The 20096-nt window shown below is 39.8% G+C and overlaps 2 protein-coding genes across 3 annotated transcripts in view; one reads left to right on the forward strand and one right to left on the reverse strand.

Moving 5' to 3' along the window:
* Positions 1-20096, forward strand: part of LOC134747409 (neurobeachin-like) — a 951208-nt gene that overhangs the window by 854444 nt on the left and 76668 nt on the right. Inside the window, exons 40-41 of the mRNA XM_063682033.1 lie at positions 11243-11360; positions 12679-12781. Of these exons, the coding sequence (XP_063538103.1) occupies positions 11243-11360; positions 12679-12781 (221 nt within the window). The remainder of the gene's footprint in view (positions 1-11242; positions 11361-12678; positions 12782-20096) is intronic.
* LOC134747033 (facilitated trehalose transporter Tret1-2 homolog) overlaps positions 14080-20096 on the reverse strand; it is a 37029-nt gene continuing 31012 nt past the window's right edge. For both annotated transcript variants that reach the window (XM_063681588.1, XM_063681589.1), the window contains exons 4-5: positions 16003-16188; positions 14080-15650 (exon numbers count right to left, since the gene is read on the reverse strand). In XM_063681588.1, coding sequence (XP_063537658.1) covers positions 14503-15650; positions 16003-16188 — 1334 coding nt within the window. In that variant the 3' untranslated portion in view covers positions 14080-14502. The remainder of the gene's footprint in view (positions 15651-16002; positions 16189-20096) is intronic.

The following is a 20096-nucleotide window of genomic DNA, read 5'->3' on the forward strand; positions in this document are numbered from 1 at the left end:
TTGTTAGCCAGGGATTGTTTTCGCTACATTTAGGCAGCCTATTGTTTAACTTACCGGCTTTAAAACCTAATGCGAGATTTGGCGTTCGGTATTATAATAGTTCTTGCTTAGTCTTCAGAAAGTTTCAATAGTCGAGCCTAGCCAAAATGCCCAAAATGACAATCGTACATCGACAAACGTCAAACGAAAAATAATAAGTTTATGGCAAAAATTTCATTTTTAGTACAAGCTTTTATCGCTGACTGTACTTTTTTTTCACAGGCAACTAATATTCATCGAGACAATTCTAAAAACCCCAATTAGGTTGCGTTGTTTTATCACAGAGTTCCTATGACCACCTCCTGTCTTCGTCATCTGATCAGCGCGATGGTACCATAATATTGCATTGTCACCCGACTTACATGCTATGCAAATTTTCAGCTTCATCGGAAACCGGGAAGATGGTTAAATGGGGCATTTTCTATGAAAAGGGACCTTATTGTCGATGGCGCTTACGCCGCACAGCGTCGCGCGGCATTGTATTTATATCGGAGCACCGTTTATAATGGCGTAAGCACCATCGACAATAAGGTCCCTTTTTATATAAAATATCACAAATTAGTTACCTTAGATTCCATTACATAGTTAGTTACATACAGGTCGACCTAATAAAAGCGTGTTAAAAATGTGTCGGGATTAGTGATGGGCAGCGGTAACATTCCCGCTACCAGTAAGTTTCCATTTGGGAATGTTACTAGTAAGTTCCCAATGTTACCAGTAACATTCCCAAAAGCCGGTAACATACGAAACTGATGATAGTGATGACTTATATGAGATAAAATAAGGTTCAAAACTTATTTTTTTAGTACAACTTACTCAAAAATATGTCCCATAGTTCTTAATTCGCTGGCATAAGAGCTATGGGATCAATTTTATAAATTTGGTATACAGATAGTGAGCACCGGGAAAGGACATACGATACTTTTTTATCCCAGAACTCACCCCTTAAGGGGATGGAAAGGGGAGTTGACACTTGTATGGGAAATCAATAACTGCTGAACCGATTTAGATGAAGTTTGGTATGGAGATAATTTGGGTCCTGGGGAAGGACATAGGATAGATATTCGCGGGCTTGGTTTCCGCAACTCGACGTCTTACTATTGCGCCTATTTTGGGTGAGGGATATAGAATAGGTTTTACCCTAGAAATCAACCCTAAAGGGGGTGAAAAGGGGAGTGGAAATTTGTATGGAACCCAATAAAACCGATTTAGATGAAATTTGATATGGAGATAGTCTTAATTGTTTGGGAGGGTGTAGAGTAGTTTTTATTCCCGAAGTCATCCTGTTCTCTTCTCCACTTTTCTAACACTCACTCAAACTGCCGCTGGTAATGTATGATGGAGGCAGCTCAAGACCTGGAACACCTGGAGTGCTCCTGGGTGCAACGGGTCAGGGGTAACAATCGCTCAACGTGCTGCTGGTAGTATACGATGGATAAAGCTCAAGACAATGTGGAGTGCTACTGGGAGCAAAGGGTCAGGGGTAACACTCGCTCAACGTGACGCTGGTTGTATATGATGAGGAACTCAAGACCTGGAACACCTGGAGTGCTGCTGGGTGCAACGGATCAGGGGTAACACTCGCTCAACGTACCGCTGGTAGTGTATTATGGGAAAAGCTCAAGATCTGGAACACCTGGAGTGCTGCTGGGTACAAAAGGTCAGGGGTAACACTCGCTCAACGTGTCGTTGGTAGTGTATGATGGAGATAGCTCAAGACCTGGAACACCTGGAGTGCTGCTGGATGTACCTGATGAGGGTAAAACTCCTTTAATCTGAAGTTGGTAGAGTATGCTGTAGGCAGGTTAAGTTCTCCAAGACCTAGAACACATGGAGGTCTGCCAGATGAAGCAGGCGTCTGACCAGAGCTACCACACGCTTAACGTGCAGTAGATACTGTTTGCTGTAATCAGGTTGAATTTTCCAAGACGTAGAACACCTGGAGGTGACTTCCCATGGGTCACTCGGTGCCTGCAAGACTTTGGTGACCAAGTTTCTGCTGGAGACGCTGCTGATCTCCCACCAGGAGGCTACCACAAGCTGAATGTTCAGCGGGTAAAATTTTGGTAGTAAAAAGAGGTGGAAGTTTGTATGGGGAAACAATAAATCTAGCTGATTGTTTAAAAATAAGCTACCCAAATTACTAATTCCACGCAGACGAAGCCGCGGGCAAAAGCTAGTATTTTATATATAACTGTGATCATTATTTATTATCCCTTTACTACTACTACTACTACTCTAATTTCAAATTTGATTAATTAATATAAAATTGAAATTCCAACAACTCAAAAATGACGTTTGTCACTTGGAACGTTATACAAAACTAGCTTTTGCCCGCGGCTTCGCCCGCGTGATTTAAGAATCTATGTCGTTTTGTCTAATGTACAGGGTGCGTGGGAGGCAGGGGAAGGAGAAAATATGGTTTTATAACTACTTACAAAAGATGGTTTATATAGTATATGGTTCGTAGGTAGAATACATATATATGTACTTACGATGTTTTGCATTTTACTTAGAATGGAAACCTAAACTTATAAGAAGCAAACAGACAACCACCTTCTTGTAGCACCTTGAATGTACTCATTACGGATGCAGGAAGTTTCCCGATGACTTACTCCTTCCGCCCCGTCCGTCCCGCCGCGCCACCCGCACTCGCCTAGGTACCGATTGACGACGATCGAGATGGCACCAAATCAAATTTAAAAATCTATTAGATAACGCGGGTCTCCATACCTCAAAAGCAAAATTAGAACCCTTATAGGATCACGTGTGGCTGTCTGTTGGTCCGTCTGTTACAACCGATTTGCTCCGAAACTACTGGACCGTTTGAATTGCAATTTGGCACAAATACGAGTACTTTCAAGAATTTTCATGAGCACATTATTCAATTTCAAAATCGATGCGATTTTCGTAATTAACGTCCCAAAAAACCATAAAAACGACACCCATATTGATATTTAGACATTTCAACCCCATTGCACCCCAACAGGGGAGATGGTTTGTCACGTCCGTCACGTTGGATTTTAAAATCGTTCTTGTTTTCCTAATTAGCAACCCGATAAACTATAGAAACAATACCCATGTTGATTTTCAGACTTTGTCACCACATTTCCCCCTATTAGGGGGGAATTTGCAAAAAAAACCTGTAACACGTGTTTATTCATTTATCGTTAGGAATACTGCTGTGAAGTTTCGAATATAATAGTCTAACTAATCTTGTTTCCCCATACAAACTTTGAACCCCCATTTAACCCCCTTGGGGGGTGAATTTTGAAAAAATCATTTCTTAGTGCACCTTATAAGAAACCTACGTGCCAAATTTGGAATCTCTAGAACCAGCGGTTTGGGTTGTTTGTTGATATGTCAGTCAGGCAGTCAGTCAGTCAGTCAGTCAGTTTCTTCTTTTATATATTTAGATGTTGATTGGTTTATTCTAATAATTAAACTGATTTATACACATATTTTCTTTTACTTTATTTCCAGTCTTCACTTTTAATCATTATTTCCAGATAGTAATGTTCCCAGTAACTTTGGAAAAATACCTGGTAATATTGGGAATGTTACCGGTAACATTGGGAATTTACTCTCTCAGAGATTCCCTGACTGTTTTATGACTGTAAATAATAGCATTATTATTTTCTTAAGTATTTAACACGAAAAAAACATATACAATTCTAATAATTTTTTCAAAGTTACTCAATGTTACCGATCTGGGTAATGTTACTGGTAGCATTACCGGGAATATTCCCACTTTTGAGTAAGTTACTGGTAACGACCCATCACTAGTCGGGATGTCAGATGGTACCTACTAAAAGTCACGTGATCATTTCCATACATTATTTAAGTTTTGATCTGAAGCCACGATCTGAAAAAGCGACGTTTTGTGTGAACGCGACCGGTGGTAATGTTGAAAGTTGAAAGCAAACGCAGCCGACGCGCACGAATGAGGATAGACCGAGCGCTGTCTACACAACTTTGACACCCACCCGCTATCTTCAGTTTCCCGTGAACAAGATGCATGTAACTGCGTCGAAATATCGGGAGCTCGAAATCAATACAAAAGGTAATCACGGTCCATATCCCAGTCAATATAAGTCTAGTGAAATTTAAGACCCTTCTACTACTAGCTTGGCTGAAGACTCTTAAGGGGCCCACTGACTATCAGTCCGCCGGACGATATCGGCCCGTCAGTTAGAACAAAAGTTTGACAGTTCCGAACAACTGACAGGCCGATATCGTCCGGCGAAATGATAGTCAGTGAGCCCCTTTACAAACAGCTGAACATTGCAAGACTCGAATATCTCATTTTGTGATGGGTTTTTAAAACCGCGTCTAAACTTCTCATGTCCTTATAAGTATGTGAACTAAGAAAATATCAGTAATAAAACTTGTCAAACCAAAAATCTAAACACCTCTCTTTACCACCCGTGATGTGCCTCTACTTTTAAATGTATTTCTATTATTGAGAGCATTAGTATTGTTTTGTTATCTATACCACATAACAATCACAATAAATTAGAGTAGCCGTCTCAGATAGCTAATGCAGTACGATTAATCAAATCTCCAGAAAAGCGCGATAAATCAGGCAGGTATGAAAAACCCGCCATTGTGCACGTGCTGTTTCGCATGCTCCCGCGCCTACCAAGGTTTAGATATCAACAGTATTTTAACTTGATGCTAGGGTTGGTGGCTGACGGCTTCCAAACTGGAGATGAATTCGAACTCTGGCTTGTGCAAATAAGTTAAAAAAAACTACCGATACCTTTTCCGTGAAGGAAAACTATCGTGAGAAAATTTACATGCATTTGCGAACAAATTTAAAGACATTATGTTAATTCCTCAATATAAGTATAAAGAACTCTTTAAACTGGCTTGGACAGTCGCCATCAGATATATCGGAGTGGCCAAGGTGCACACAAATATCTGAACACGTCTCTATTGTCAAGGCGTTAAGTGCGTGTTCAGATAATTTTAAACACCTCGGCCGCTCCGATATATCTGATGGCGACTGTACAATGAAGGAGGCCCGTGCCCAGCACAGGGATGTACACACTAGCGATTTCCTGATGATCTAGAGTCTAGAGTTGACATAACTTGCTTCATCAAGTTACGTCAGCGCAGCGTTACGTTCATTAAGATCACAATTATATTTATTTCACTCTTCATTATGAGCTAAGCAACCAAGCTGTATGCCACTTGTATAAGTATGTAAACGCAGTTGAACTTATACTCCGTTTTTTTAGCATTAGAAGGTAAGCGATCTTGACATGTCTTTTTATTAAAAAACACTTTAGTCAGTCACGGCAAATATGTAACAATTATAAATCATATACGATCATTTACATTATTTTGCTTTTGTACTGATTTGAAAACACCTTCGATTTCGGTTTTGATTTCTGTTGATTTGGTTTTGTTAAGTACTGATTTTTAAAGAGCGTGTTTCAATAAAAAGTCATCAAGATTGTTTACCTTTTTCTAATGCTAAAAAAAAGTATAGTTCTTGAAAGAAGCGTTAAAATGGGTTCGACAAGATTAATTGTCTATGAGTGGTATGCGGTTTATATTTACACTGTGCCGATGGCATGACCGGCAGCCGTTAGCAACACTGTTCCAATTCGTTTCCTAACTGTTGCCATTCATTATCTCCTGTTGTTATTGATTGTGATGCATGCAGCGTACAATGTTGCACATGTTTGCATGCATCGAGATCATGCTTCAAATGGTGATTTGTGTATGTAAGCAAGAATAAAAAACTAACAAGTTCTTACTCTAAAGATCAGCTGTATAAACTGAAATAGATGACACACTTAATAAAAAGTGACCAAGTCCACGTGGCGGCGGGAATTGAACCGGCGTCTTCAGCTTTCGCGGCTAACGTCCTGACCACTAGGCCATCCGGCCACAGCGGTACCCTTCCCAAATTCTCTGGTGTATGCCGTCTATGAAAGGCTAGGCGACTTTTACTAACTCTAAAGGTGAGCAGTACGTGCTTGCCTCTCCTGTATCCTTTACTGGATCAACTTTGGAAAATCAGCTTTGGACAAGGTCAAGTTTGACAAACTGTAATCGCGAAAGTTCAGTGATGGTGCATCAAACATTCCTATTGGGTACGCTGGAAATAATTTTGCTTGCTTTTTCTTGAATAAATATCTTTACGATATGGTGTTCAACTCCCTCCAATAAGGCGGTTCGTTCTATTTACATTTACACCATGCCACTGCGAGGGTTTTGAACTTAATTTCCCGAAACTAATATAGCAACGCTGCTGTAATTCGCGTTCCCTAACTGTAGCTGTGTCTATTAAAGATAAAGATAAAAGACATTTATTCGTGACGATCACAACACAAGTACGAACATGTACAGACAACAACAGCAAGAAAAGAAGAGATCATCAAGTGTGCATCACGAAATGGACCCAACTCAGCATAATGCTAGCTGCAGCGCTGGTCTTCCGTAGGGCCCATTCGGTGCCACGACAGATAACACACAAAGATACATATTAAAACATTACAAAGCCACACACAAGCTACAGCTATTCTTTATGTCCTGTTGATATTGATTGCGCTGCATGCGGCAAGAAATATCGCGCATGTTCACATGCATAAAGATCATGTTTCTTATCCAGCTCGTTTGAAATGTTATAGCATTGTGCGCTACATGTAAACAAATATGACATATACTACTAATAAGCTTAGAATAAATTTAAAAGTGGAAAAATTACTGCCTTGGGTGAGACTTGAACTCACAGCCTCTGGATCCAGAGGCCGTGAGTTCAAGTCTCACCCAAGGCAGTAATTTTTCCACTTAAATTTATTCTAAGCTTAATAGCATCGATCGCAGACGTTTCTGCTTGTTAAAAATTAATATACTACTAATGTTTAGCACAGTGCTCTTGCATTGCATTTTCAATGATAATCTGTTGGAATGTCATGATTCATATAAAATTTGTATGAAAATATGATGTTTATAATGAGTGGCAACTGTTCTGTTCAAGTCGCTATACAAACTTAGCTTAGACGGATTCTAAAATATGCTTCTAAACTGCTGTCATTTTATCAAATTCACGATTCAAAGGGGCACTTTGAAATAAGTTAAGACTCTTTAGTTTACAAAGTCAATGTGCCAATTTTTTTTTTCTTAAACATTTCATAAAATCAACCACATCAGATCGCAACTTGCAGAATCTACTAAAACGATTATGGATAATACATATAACATAGTCCATACCCCGGGTTTATGGGTGCAGGAATGTTGTAGATACAATGACACTGCGTGCGCAGCTACCAAAGAGTCAATTCACCAACACACACACAGATTCTGCACACACAGATTTCGATGTTTCAACTTCAACAGGGCTTCGCAGCGAGGTGCGTCTGTGTGCGTAAGCAAACTAATTGTACATTAGCCCAAAATAGGTTTACCTATTTTTCTAATAGTTTGGTAACTTGTTGACAATATACAAAGTTACAAATACACGAAATCCTTCCCGCACCCAAAACCCCCGGAGTATGATTATTAAATATCAACATAATCTGCAGTAATCCTCGCGTGACGCGTATCTGCCGTGCTGCCCGTGCTCTATCTAACCTAACATGGTGAGGGAGGTCGTGAGCGCGAATATTGTGCTTCAGTAATTATGGGAACTTATTAGAAGACAAGGGGAAAGTCGCGGATGTAAGTATCGTGTGAACTCCTTTAATAAAAAAATATAATCGAGTGACGAAAATAATTTGTTCGAACCAAATTGTCTTCGGTTAGGTACTGCGATAGTTACTCGTAAAATAAAACTATGTAAACGGATTATATCACGTATAATGAATTTAAAATACACCGATGAACCTACACTTACAGCGTTCGTGATCAATCGAACAAGATGTAATCTTTTATGGCTCCTCTACACGATGGACCAGCGAGATGGCCATGCGATGGTTGAGAGCACGCACTATATGGAATGGGCCACGTGTAATAGATGCGTACGCACCATCGCTGGCCCACTACCTTTGATGCGCGGACGAAAAACCGACACCGTGGCCATCCCATCGCCATCCCGCCGCGCCATAAGCCATCCGACACCACTACCCTGTCTACACGCTGGCTCATCTTTAGTGGACCAGTATGATGGCCCATAGTGTAGCGGAGCCATTACATAATTTTATTAAGTTAACCAACTTCTTTGTTATAGTTTTAAACTTTTTCGAATTCCGTTGTTACTATTATCTATTCCTTAGTTAGTAGGTATCTTTCATTATTGAAGTGTCTAAACATTTTTGTCAGAATCCCCCTATTAATCTACAACAAAACGAAAATCATTGCTAGCCTGCTCTTTTGTGATTTTGATGGTGTTTTATTTATTTTCCTCCCTTCCCCTTATAGTTTTCGAATCGTAAACAAACAGCACTCGTATTAGAGCACCAGCGCGAGTTGAGCGGTTAATGCTATGTCATTCCAATAGCTGAAAGCAACCAGTGTAACGGCGCCTGGCCAATGCAACGCGTCTTCTCACAAAGATAATTATTTATGCCGATTTAAACTTTCACGATTTTTACTCATTATTATTCACAACGACGGGACTTAATCGCGTAAAACTTATTTTACGCGATTAAGTCCCGTCGTTGTGAATAATAATATTTTTTTTTACATACGCTATGCATACAACCAATATGTATTAAAATAAATCTCTGAGAAATCCACAATTTTGTAAAAAAAAACCTGGTATATTGCGACTTCGGTATGCGACTCAGACTTTTCTGTGAGTCTGGTATTTTACGACTCTTGTGACCTAATCTGGCATTTTCCTACTCTGGTGATTTACTTTGGTATTCAAAGAGTCCGGTATTTTTAGACTGTGATACTGCGAAACTGTAAAAATTTTGACTAGTGCTTATGAAGGATTGAAAACCTATCCGTACCTCGTTGTTACGAAAATTAAAAAAACGAGCAATTTTCAACTTAAAAACGTGAGTGGCCGGCTTGGGTCTCACGGAAGTTTTGATAATAAAATCTAGAGGATCATCTTATACTGGCGCCGAGCACTCAAACTGTGCGCTTGCACATCAATCGGAACACACCGAGGGTGGGCTTGACAAATTGCGTTACAATTGGACCGGACGTTTACACCCGACGCCCTTTATGGGCCCCTGGTAGGCAGAGAAAGGGATCTGCTGGGACTCATTATTTGAGAAGTTTTATTGCGATTCAAATGTGTATAATAATGAAATAAAATTAAATAAAGAAATATTAGGGGACATCTTACAGAGATCAACCTAGTCCCAAACTAAGCAAAGCGACGACGACGACGATATACATACTTATATAGATAAATACATTTTTTTTAATGAAATAGGAGGCAAAGGAGCAGACGGATCACCCGATGGTAAGCGATTACCGCCGCCCATGGACACCCGCAACGCCAGAGGGGTTATACATACTTATATATACATAGAAAACACCCATGACTCAGGAACAAATATTTGTGTTCATCACACAAATAAATGCCCTTACCGGGATTCGAACCCAGGACCATCGGATTTACAGGCCTCAATCACCCACTCACCCACTAGTCCAGACCGGTCGTCAATCAGTCAGTCAGTTTAATTCGTGTTTTGGCTTTACCTACCTTACCGGGAAGATGTCCATCAAACTCTATTTCCAACGACTAGCATCTTTTAAATATCTATCCGCAGGTATCGTAAAAAGCTAAGCCAAGATTTGCTCGCTAAGTGATCGCAAAGTACTGGCATTTTTGTATCACTCATTTTAGTATTACGAAATAATTCAACAATTATTTTTCAACTAGATGGCACCAAAAATTCACTCAATCACCAACCCACTTAAACCAATCACGCCTTCTAAAAGACAACCCGATGAATGAACCCACGACCACTGCCAAAACTTAATGAATCATTCGCACTCAATCCATCAATCTGTGTTGCGCAATTCATATAATGGGCGCATTAGTGCATTTAGGACTCATTTCATCGGTGACAGAAAGGTACAAGTTTCATTACATTGCGGTGATGGATCGATCGATTGTATTGCTTGTACCTTAGTAGTGCGCAATGTATCGAATTCGCATGCGAATTATCGTACCATCTATTAAAGCATTAGGGACGTATTTGCATTGTTGTTACCCTTGTGATTAAGGCTGGGGTGCCGGCCGGAGGGATGTTTTGTTTATAATTGTCACCTGAATTACAAAAGACTGGTCGTGTTACACTTTGAATGGATATGGGGATGCTGTTTTGTTTGCCTAATTGGTACCAAAACAAAACTTGCTTAACTTCGTGCCATAAAAAATGGATCTTGAAATGAACGTCGTACTTAATACTCTTAATAGTCATAGTTTATCATATTTTGAGTAATTAATACTTAATATGAGTCGACACATTTAACGAGTCGAAGAAAAGCTTTAAGGATGATTTATTCCTGCACTGATAACAGCACACTTTACTGATATAAATAATGATGATAATTATGAAAAGCTAAATTTGTACACATTCTTATTTTTAAATACTATTGTTTAAACGGTAAAATAGGTATTGAAATGGCTTCGAATTTGGCTTGTCTGTGTTTAAGAACGATTTAAAACGAGAAATTATTCGAAAAACTTTACGACGTATTCGATTCGAAAATAAAGATATAAAACGTATTAAAACGTTCAACATCTCATTTTCTCAGAAACACAGAATTCCCGTCTTTCCCTGGGATCGTTTACACTGTTAACTGACAATTCGTAACCCTTCTTGTAAAGACAATAAGGTTCACCAATGGTGAGTTTAAAATGTTACTGTTCGTACTAATCATGACGTCGTGTCATCGTAAAGGTGTCGTAAAGAGTTCGTTAGCGTTATTTATGTGCGCAATAACGGGCTCGGACAACGTCAAGTGTTGTCCCGTCAAGTGCATGACAGGTATTGTAGACTGTTTGGTTGGACATGTCATCGTAAATAGGTGCTACACTAAGGTGAAAGTAAAATGTGAAATTCGTTAATACACTGTAACTTGTCTTTTCTTACGGTACTTCCACACTTTATCACATCAATGTCAGTGCGTTAGCATACGACGTACTCTACCTCAGTAGGCGGCAAAGCAACGAAAGTTTTACGCGAGTTGTCGCACGCACCGTCTATAAGACCTTTATTTACATTTGAGTACTTTCAATATGTTTCGTTATAATGCTAATTTCATTTTATTATTGTTGCAGGTTCTAAAATACTGCGAGCACCTCCACGGAAAATGGTACTTCAGCGAGATTCGCGCCATCTTCTCGCGCCGCTATCTGCTGCAGAATGTGGCCATCGAGATGTTCCTCGCCAGCAGAAGTAAGTCACTCTGCTTAAATGGCTTTTGGTACTATTTCATACCTAAAGCATGGACGGACGAGCGAATGACGTGCGCCCATGATATGGACAGATGATATCCTAAGGCGGGGATATCCGTTCTCGGATCTCTCCGGCCGGCCATGATGTTAAGACCCATATAAATGTGTCAGGAATTTTAGTCGTAGTTAAGATCGTAAAAAAGTTGAAAGCTCTGTGCAATCATTATATTTTCATTTCTCATGCTCTGAAAGAGGGTCATTGTTGTTCTAAAAGGTGCGCAGAAAATGATACGTGTCTGCACTAGAGCATTTTACGTTCGAAGTACGACTTTTTTAATTTTTTTACGATACGCAATTGAAATTTGAGTTTAAATGGATTTGTAATAAATTTTTCATTTTGATATTTGACTCTCCATTCCATAAATAACGATACTTTTGTCTGAATTGTTAATTGAAAGTACCCTCAAGAAATACTATAAAAATGTATACTTAGTCATGTTTTAAAAAAAATACATGCATTTTACTTTCCTCGTATTCGAAATGAAAAGTAGAGTGTTTAACTCGGGTGAAAGGCATCATTTCTGCCTCGGACTATTGCCGCTCTCACTGCATTCGAGCGCCAAAATACCTCGGCAGAAATGAGTGCCTTTCGTCCCTTGGTTAACAATCTACTATTTCTGCTCTCCGGCCGGAAAGCGTTAACTTTCGAAGTTGCCGCATTTGGCTCCGTGGAACAGAAAAATAGTATACACACCTCAGCCAGTAAATAAGGAAGCCTCAGATCACATGTTTGTCGATTACATGTCCTCTGAGATTTATCTTTACTGCCCTAGGTATGTAATATACTATTACAGTACATATGGTGCTACTTTCTCGCACTAGTGCGTAAAGTGCACTTTTTGTGCATATGTCGAAAGTTTAAAGGGCCATATGTACGTTGTTCGATACACGTGCAAATAGGTAATTCGAAACGAGTGGCGATAAATTAAAACACGACCGCAGGGAGTCTTTTCCGCACTTGTATCGAAAATAAATATTGTGATATAAATCCTATTCTATTTGAGGATTACTTTTCTAATTACTCTAGGTATCTAATTCTCAATATGAGTAGGTTCTTAAGTAATTTCCGGAGATTGATTCACAACTCAGTGTCGGTTGGTTGGAGTTGTGAATCTCTCTCTCTGTGCATATCTCATATCTTTTTGGATCAACTATTCAGTACAGAAATGCTTGTGCCGCACAGTGCCGCACACTGGTGGAATCCCGCCTTAAAGTATGAATTCGTCTGTAGTCTAACAAGAATTTATATTTCATTCCAGCATCAATATTCTTCGCGTTCCCGGATCAGACGACGGTGAAGAAGGTGATCAAAGCCCTGCCTCGCGTCGGCGTCGGCATCAAGTACGGCATCCCGCAGACCAGGTCAGTGCCCTTTATGTGCCTTTTGATGTTTTAGGAGACTGCGCTAAAAAAAACTTGTCTTTTAAAACTCTTTACCGCATACCAAAGAGGATATAATAAAATAGAGCGGTACTGTCATAGTAAATTTTGTAACCACTGTAAATTCACTGCCATCTATCGATACACTTTAAAACTAAAAATGAAGATTTATAAAAATATGATAAAATGTATTTAAATATGGATAAATGATTCTTTTATTTGCATTAATTATTTTTATGATTTTGACCCATGTTCTTTCACTGATATGCATTAATATTGTTAAATAACAAACGAAACCGTCAGCGCCCTCTATACGAGAGTAGGCCAAAGGTAGTAGCGACATCTGATCGAGAATCAAATTTTCGTGATTTTCGAGGCACGTTTTTTCCTTAGACTTTATCCATCTATTACGGAGTTATATCTATCTTTTCGCGTACTAAGCCACTTATGACCGATATGATATTGAACTCTAGTGACAGTTATTAAAGTTCAAATTTAAGCATATACATTTTATTACATGCAGTGAGAGGTTAAGTATAGTCGAGTCCTTTATTGAGTAATTTTTAAGCTCAACTCGAAAGAATTCAAACCTCTATGAAAATACCACTTAATTGCTGCAAAATACAACTCATTAATGGGCGACCCTTTCAACGACTATTGTTTGAATCATTGTGTAAAGTGTAAATACAATTTTGTAATATCTATAATTATAACTGTACATCCTATAAATTACTATTAAAGGAATATTTAACCCTGTAAACAGCCATTTTAACGATATGATTTATTTTGATCATCTGAAAAAATTTATATGGCAACGCCATCTACACGATACGCCTGGAACTAAAAGGCTTTTGCGCCTCGTTCGTTCGATTCTTATTTTAGAGTCAAGGTTCTTGGGTAACTACTTGTGTATTACGCCGATAGATGGCTCTAGCGACTTCGTTTTAGGTTTCCGTACCCAAAGGGTAAAAACGGAACCCTATAATTAAGACTCCACTGTCCGTCTGTCTGTCTGTCACCAGGCTGTATCTTATGAACCGTGATAGCTAGACAGTTCAAATTTTCACAGATGATGGATTTCTGTTGCCGCTATAACAACAAATACTAAAACTTAAATTTGTACGGAACCCTCGGTGAGCGAGTCCGACTCGCACTTGTCCGGTTTTATTTGTTGATCTTAAGAAAAAAATGGTTATTTGCCTACTTTATGTATTGAAAAACTGAAGCAGGGAAAATTAAAACTACTTTTAACTAATAGTAAGAATATTAAACGGCCAGTATAAAACAACACATTTTTATTTGGACGTATGTCTACACCTTTCATCACAGTGAAAACTCACTACGGATCCAAACAAAACCATTACCCTCCTTGTTCTCAGCGGGGAAACAAATTTCCCTGGACTCATAAAATCTTTGTACAAACTCAGTAGGTAATTACTTAAAAATACTTATAAAATTAATAAAATCGCTCCAGCGCTGAACTGGACTGGTAACATTTCCTTAAAACTAGACAAACATTAAGGTACATTTAAATATCGTCACCGAATACAAAACCTAGCCTATGGAATGTAATAGTTAAAAATCACTCGAAATACCTATAATACTGATCACATAACATTCATAATGATAAAATTGTTCATAAATTGGTAACTACAGTTGCTAACTTTGGGTGAAAGCACCAGGTGGGTAGCGGTCGCGAGGAGTTATTCCTGATGGCCCGGGATTTTTTCATCATCTTTGTGAATCCATCGCGGGGCAAAGATTTCTTTTTTCTTTTCTAAAGATACTGATGCACCAGCACTATGCCGCCTCTGCACCGGCCGCCCCTCCATCCCATAGTGCTTACCCATTTCAGGGTCAATCTCTTTCTTTTCTTCGTCGAATTGTTTCATAATTTCAGTCAAGGACTTCCCTTTTGTCTCCGGGAGGAACAATAAGCAGTATGACGCTCCCAGCAGCGCGCAAAACGCAAACAAGTACAAAGTACCATTACTGGTTAAAACATTCTCCAACTGAGGGTATGTTTTTATGTTGAAAAAGATTAAGACATATGCGCAGCAGGCTGTTGCCCCTGACATAACCCCTCTTATGTCCTGCGGATAAAGCTCTCCAGACATTATCCAGGGGAGTTGAAGGAAACCAACCATACTGAATGATACGTGCAGAAGTACACACGCTAGCTTCAATAACGGAGGACCATTTACGGTGTCACACACAGCGGCTCCAAGCATGGTCACTCCTAATAACAGTCCAGATGTTGCTGCTAGAGTTTTTCTTCTAAAGCTGTTGATTAAACAAGCACCCACAGCTCCCATGAATACCCGAACTCCGCCCACTATGATCGATGCTGTGAAGGCATTGACACTGGTATCGACTGAGTGGAAGAAATCAACAGCATAGTATAATATGACGTATATACCCGACATCTCTTGGAACATAAAGAAGACTATCAGGAGACAGAATGGCTTCAACACGCTTCTTCGCTTGAATAGTGCAAGCTTCTGTCTGAAAGTCATACTATCGAGTTTTCTGTCTTTAGTGAACTCCATTAACTCCTGCTGCGCTGTGCTATTGTTCTGTCTTAGCCAGAACATGGAGTTGTAAGCTTCTTTCATCTGTCCCTTGGAAGCTAGCCAGAGCGGTGATTCAGGAACGAAGTACATCAAAAAGGGAGTTAGTAAAGAGACGCCGGCGCATATGGCGGCGACCTTTCGCCAGTGCACGAAGGACCCAAGGGAGTAGATGACGAAGATGCCGGTGGACACCAGGCCCGGGCCCAGCGCGCTGAGGACGCCGCGCTTCTCGGGGGTCGTGACCTCCGCCACGTAGATGTAGGAGGCTGTTGACATACCTGGAAAAGAGAAAGATTGGTTAAATATTAAAGGGAAATGAAGAAAGAACGATACTCGCAGCTACCAAAACAGTAGATAGACACAATACTAGCTTAGTCTGGATAGCTTCGGAATTTAAAAGAGTGACGTTAAATTATGAGTTATGACATATTTAAAGATCTATATAAAGGCTCGGTTATGCGAGGATCGATATGAGTACAATACAATAACAAATACTTATTGCACACGTCAAAACAAGAAAATTGTACAGAGAGAGTAAACAACCGGCGGTCTTTTCGCTAAATAGCGATCGCCTTCAGATTTCAGAAGAGAAAGTAAAGTAAAGAGAAGTAATGGCAGTGTTGAACTCACCAATGGTAAAGCCAGTGATAAACCGGCCCACGCAGAGAAACAAATAAGTCTCGGAGAACGCGATGACCAGCCACCCCACCAGGTTTGGTAGAACTATGGACTGTAGCAGCAACCGCCGGCCGACGGCGTCTACCATCATGCCGCCGAGCAGCGCGCCGATCGGGTTGGAGATTACGCCCAAACTTGCTGATGATAGAACAAAGAAAGGGGTCAATAAATACATTAAAAAAATTGGTGGATGGAACGAAAGGAATTAATTTCGACCTTCCAAAGTAAGCTGCAAATCCAATAGTAAAGATATAATCGCCCTGGATTTTCACCAGTCATAATTCTTCTAAAGCCCGACCAGAAATATATGATCATTGTCAAAAGGGCGCTGTTATTCTCATGTATGTGGTGACAGTTCAGTTTAGTATGAAAAATTTAGTTCCAATAAAATTCCGCAACATGGCGCGTGATCATATATTCCTGGTCAGGCTTGTTACCGGCAGGACTATGTAGTAGCTAGTCCAAGGGTGAGCAATTGAGCATCGAGCAGATATGTACAAGATATTGAATATGTGGTGCAAGGTTTCTATAGCGTTGCTATTGATTGTTGGATTTTTAATATCATACACTATTTTTTGAAATAAAATGTAAGGAATCGAATGGTACTGTTATTTTTTTCCTATTTGAAGTTAAAAAGGGTTTTTTTTCGAAACTTTGAGGTCTTGTATTTTTTTCCATATATTTTTAGTTTCCAATTTATTGTGATAAATTGCTCATTTTCTATTTAACTAGATTTAGTTATAAAATTCAACATGTGACAACTACCCTATTGTGGTTGATGCTCTTAATCGTTAATGTGCCTTAATCGCGCAATTAAGATTTTTTACCGTTTACCCTAGAAATTTTCTCTGGAAGCCAACAATTTAAAGTTTGTCACGTTAGTAAAATAATATTATCAGGAAGTCTTATTTTTTGGACTTCGCACTTGTTTTTGGTCCTTCCGAATCTTCTGATATTTAGACATGTCTGCACGTCTGGTATATCTTATCGAAAGTCGCGCGATTTGACACGTGCAGACACGGCCGACGCGATAACATATACTAGACATGCTGGTTAACATTATAAACTCTTTAATCGATATTTTTATATCCCTAATACGTGACTGACACTAAAGTGCAGAGCTTAGCGACCTTCCTCCCGCTTATCAGGGCAGGAGCGTAAAACAAATTGTGGTATTTTCTATAAAAAGGGACCTTATTGTCGATGGCGCTTACGCCATTATAAACGATGCTCCGATATAAATACAGTAATTTAAGCATTAATAGTGATAGTGATGATTTTCTTTCCTTTTCCTCTGATTTAGATGATGAGAGTTTTTACAGCCTCCCTCCCCCTCTTTATGACGTACTTGACAGACAACTTTCTGACGTTCCCAAAAACCTCAATATAGTCCATATAAACGCGCAAAGCATTCCCGCTCACTTTAATGACTTTTTGATGACATTCGAATCTAGTAAAATTGATGCTATTCTCGTGTCGGAATCTTGGTTGAAACCCTGCTTACCCTCTACATCTTATTCCTTGCCAGGTTTCTGCTTGGTAAGGAATGATCGAGCGTGTCGCGGAGGTGGAGGGGTTGCAATATATATCCGTTCTCATATTCCTTTCTCTATTCTCACCATGTCGCCTCAACCACTTTCTTCTGACACCGCAGAGTACTTGTTTCTTGAGCTGAGCATCTCTCACTCAAAACTCCTTCTTGGCGTTTTCTATTCTCCCTCTCTTCGAGTTAACTACTTTAATTGTTTCGAAAAGCTTCTTGAAGATCTTCTACCATCTTACACTCATCATATTATTATGGGCGATTTTAATACATGCCTACTCAAAAATGATTTTCGCTCAAACTCTCTAAAATCTATTGTCGATGCTTGCAACATGACCATTTTACCTTCTGAACCTACACATTACTTTCCAAATTGTTCTCCATCGCTTCTGGATCTTACTCTGGTCTCCTCTACTGATCATGTTGCAAGATATAATCAGTACTCTGCGGACGCCTTTTCCTATCATCATCTTCTGTTTCTTTCATATAAAATCCGTCCTCCTAAAGTGTCTCCTAAGGTTCTTCTGCAGCGCAGTTTTGGTCGGATGAATGTTGAGAAGCTTCGCGAAGATACTCTTTCAGCTGATTGGAATGTGATCTTGGCGGCGGATACCGTAGATGAAAAAGTATTTCTTTTTAACTCCATTCTTACTCAGCTCTACGATATTCATGCTCCGATACGCCCGATCAAAATAAAGCATGTTCCTGCTCCCTGGTTGACTGAGGATATTAAGTCACTGATATCTAAGAAAAATCTGGCTAAGTCAAAATATAAAGGTAACCCGTCTGAAAAAAACAAATGCAGGTACCATACATTACGAAATAGATGTAGTACTGTGTGTCGTGATGCCCAGAGGCGTTATATCCATAGGTCTGTCGAGAATGGTGATCCTGCAAAAGTCTGGAGATTTCTTAGGTCATTGGGAGTTGGGAAATCTACACAAAATTCTATTAGCACAGATATTGATTTTGATCTACTGAATCAGCACTTTTCTACTTCTGCCGCTTTTTCTGGCCCGACAAAATCTGAAACTCTCAACTACCTTTCTAACATCCCAACTCCTGACCATCCCTCCTTCTCTTTTACTCGATTTACCGACAGTGATGTTAAAAAGAATATTTTAGCTATTTCCTCCAATGCCGTCGGGTCGGATAGCGTAAGTCGTAACATGATCCTTCCTCTTCTTGATCTCCTTGTGCCCATTATTACCCACATCCTAAACTACTCGATTTCTTGCAGCTTTTTCCCTTCACTTTGGAAAGACGCTGACATAATCCCTCTTCCTAAAAAGACAAATCCTTCTTCTTTTTCTGACTATCGCCCAATTTGTATCCTCCCTTTCCTTTCCAAAGTCCTTGAGCGTCTAGTGCATCATCAATTAACATGTTTCTTAAATAGGCATCAGCTACTAAATCCTTTTCAGTCCGGTTTCCGCTCGGGTCATGGTACGACTACCGCTCTCGTAAAAATCACCGACGACATTCGCGCCGGGATGGATAACCGAAAGGTCACCGTGTTAACCCTGTTGGATTTCAGCAACGCGTTTAACACGGTTGATTTTGACGTGCTACTCGGGATTCTGCATTCTCTTAACATATCTCCTGCGGTGATTGATTGGTTTATTAGTTATTTAAAAGATCGTCGGCAACGCGTAAAGGTTGATTCTCTCCGTTCTTCATGGTGCAGCACGCTGGCCGGCGTTCCGCAGGGTGGCGTGTTGTCTCCTCTTCTTTTTTCTATTTTTATAAATTCAATTACCAGTAGTATCTCTTCATCTTACCACCTTTATGCCGACGACCTCCAAATTTATTCGCAGGGCGCCATTAGCGATCTACCTATCATTATTAACTCCATAAATCGTGACTTGGATTACATCTCAGACTGGAGTAGGCGTTATGGACTTAAGGTCAATCCAAGTAAAACCCAAGCGATAATTGTAGGTAGTTCTAAATTAACTCCTAGGATTGACTTTTCTCTGCTACCTGACGTAATGTTTGATGGTGTTCACATTCCCTTTTCACATCAAGTTAAAAACCTAGGAATCATAATAGATCGTACTTTATCTTGGATACCTCAGATTAGCGAGGTAAGCAGGAAGATGTTTGCTTCAATGGGTTCACTTCGCCGACTAAGTAACTTCTTGCCACTCGCCACCAAAATTGCGCTTTCTCAATCACTTCTTCTGCCTATATTAGACTACGCTGACATCAGTTATTTGGATCTTACCGAGGACCAGCTCAATAAACTTGAGCGCTTGCAAAATGTTTGTGTCAGATTTATATTTGGACTACGCAAATTTGACCATATTTCCAACTTCCGTGCCCAACTCAAGTGGCTCCCTATACGTCTTCGTCGAGATTCCCATATTCTTGCTCTTCTTTATAACGTTCTTTTCAACCCCTCTACTCCCCCATATCTTAAAGAGCGTTTCTTTTATCTCTCCTCCGTCAGGCCTTCACGGAAATATCTACTTATTCCCCCTCCATCCTCTACGAAATTCTA

Source organism: Cydia strobilella, chromosome 14 (genome assembly GCF_947568885.1).
Source record: "Cydia strobilella chromosome 14, ilCydStro3.1, whole genome shotgun sequence".
Classification (NCBI taxonomy): Eukaryota; Metazoa; Arthropoda; class Insecta; order Lepidoptera; family Tortricidae; genus Cydia; species Cydia strobilella.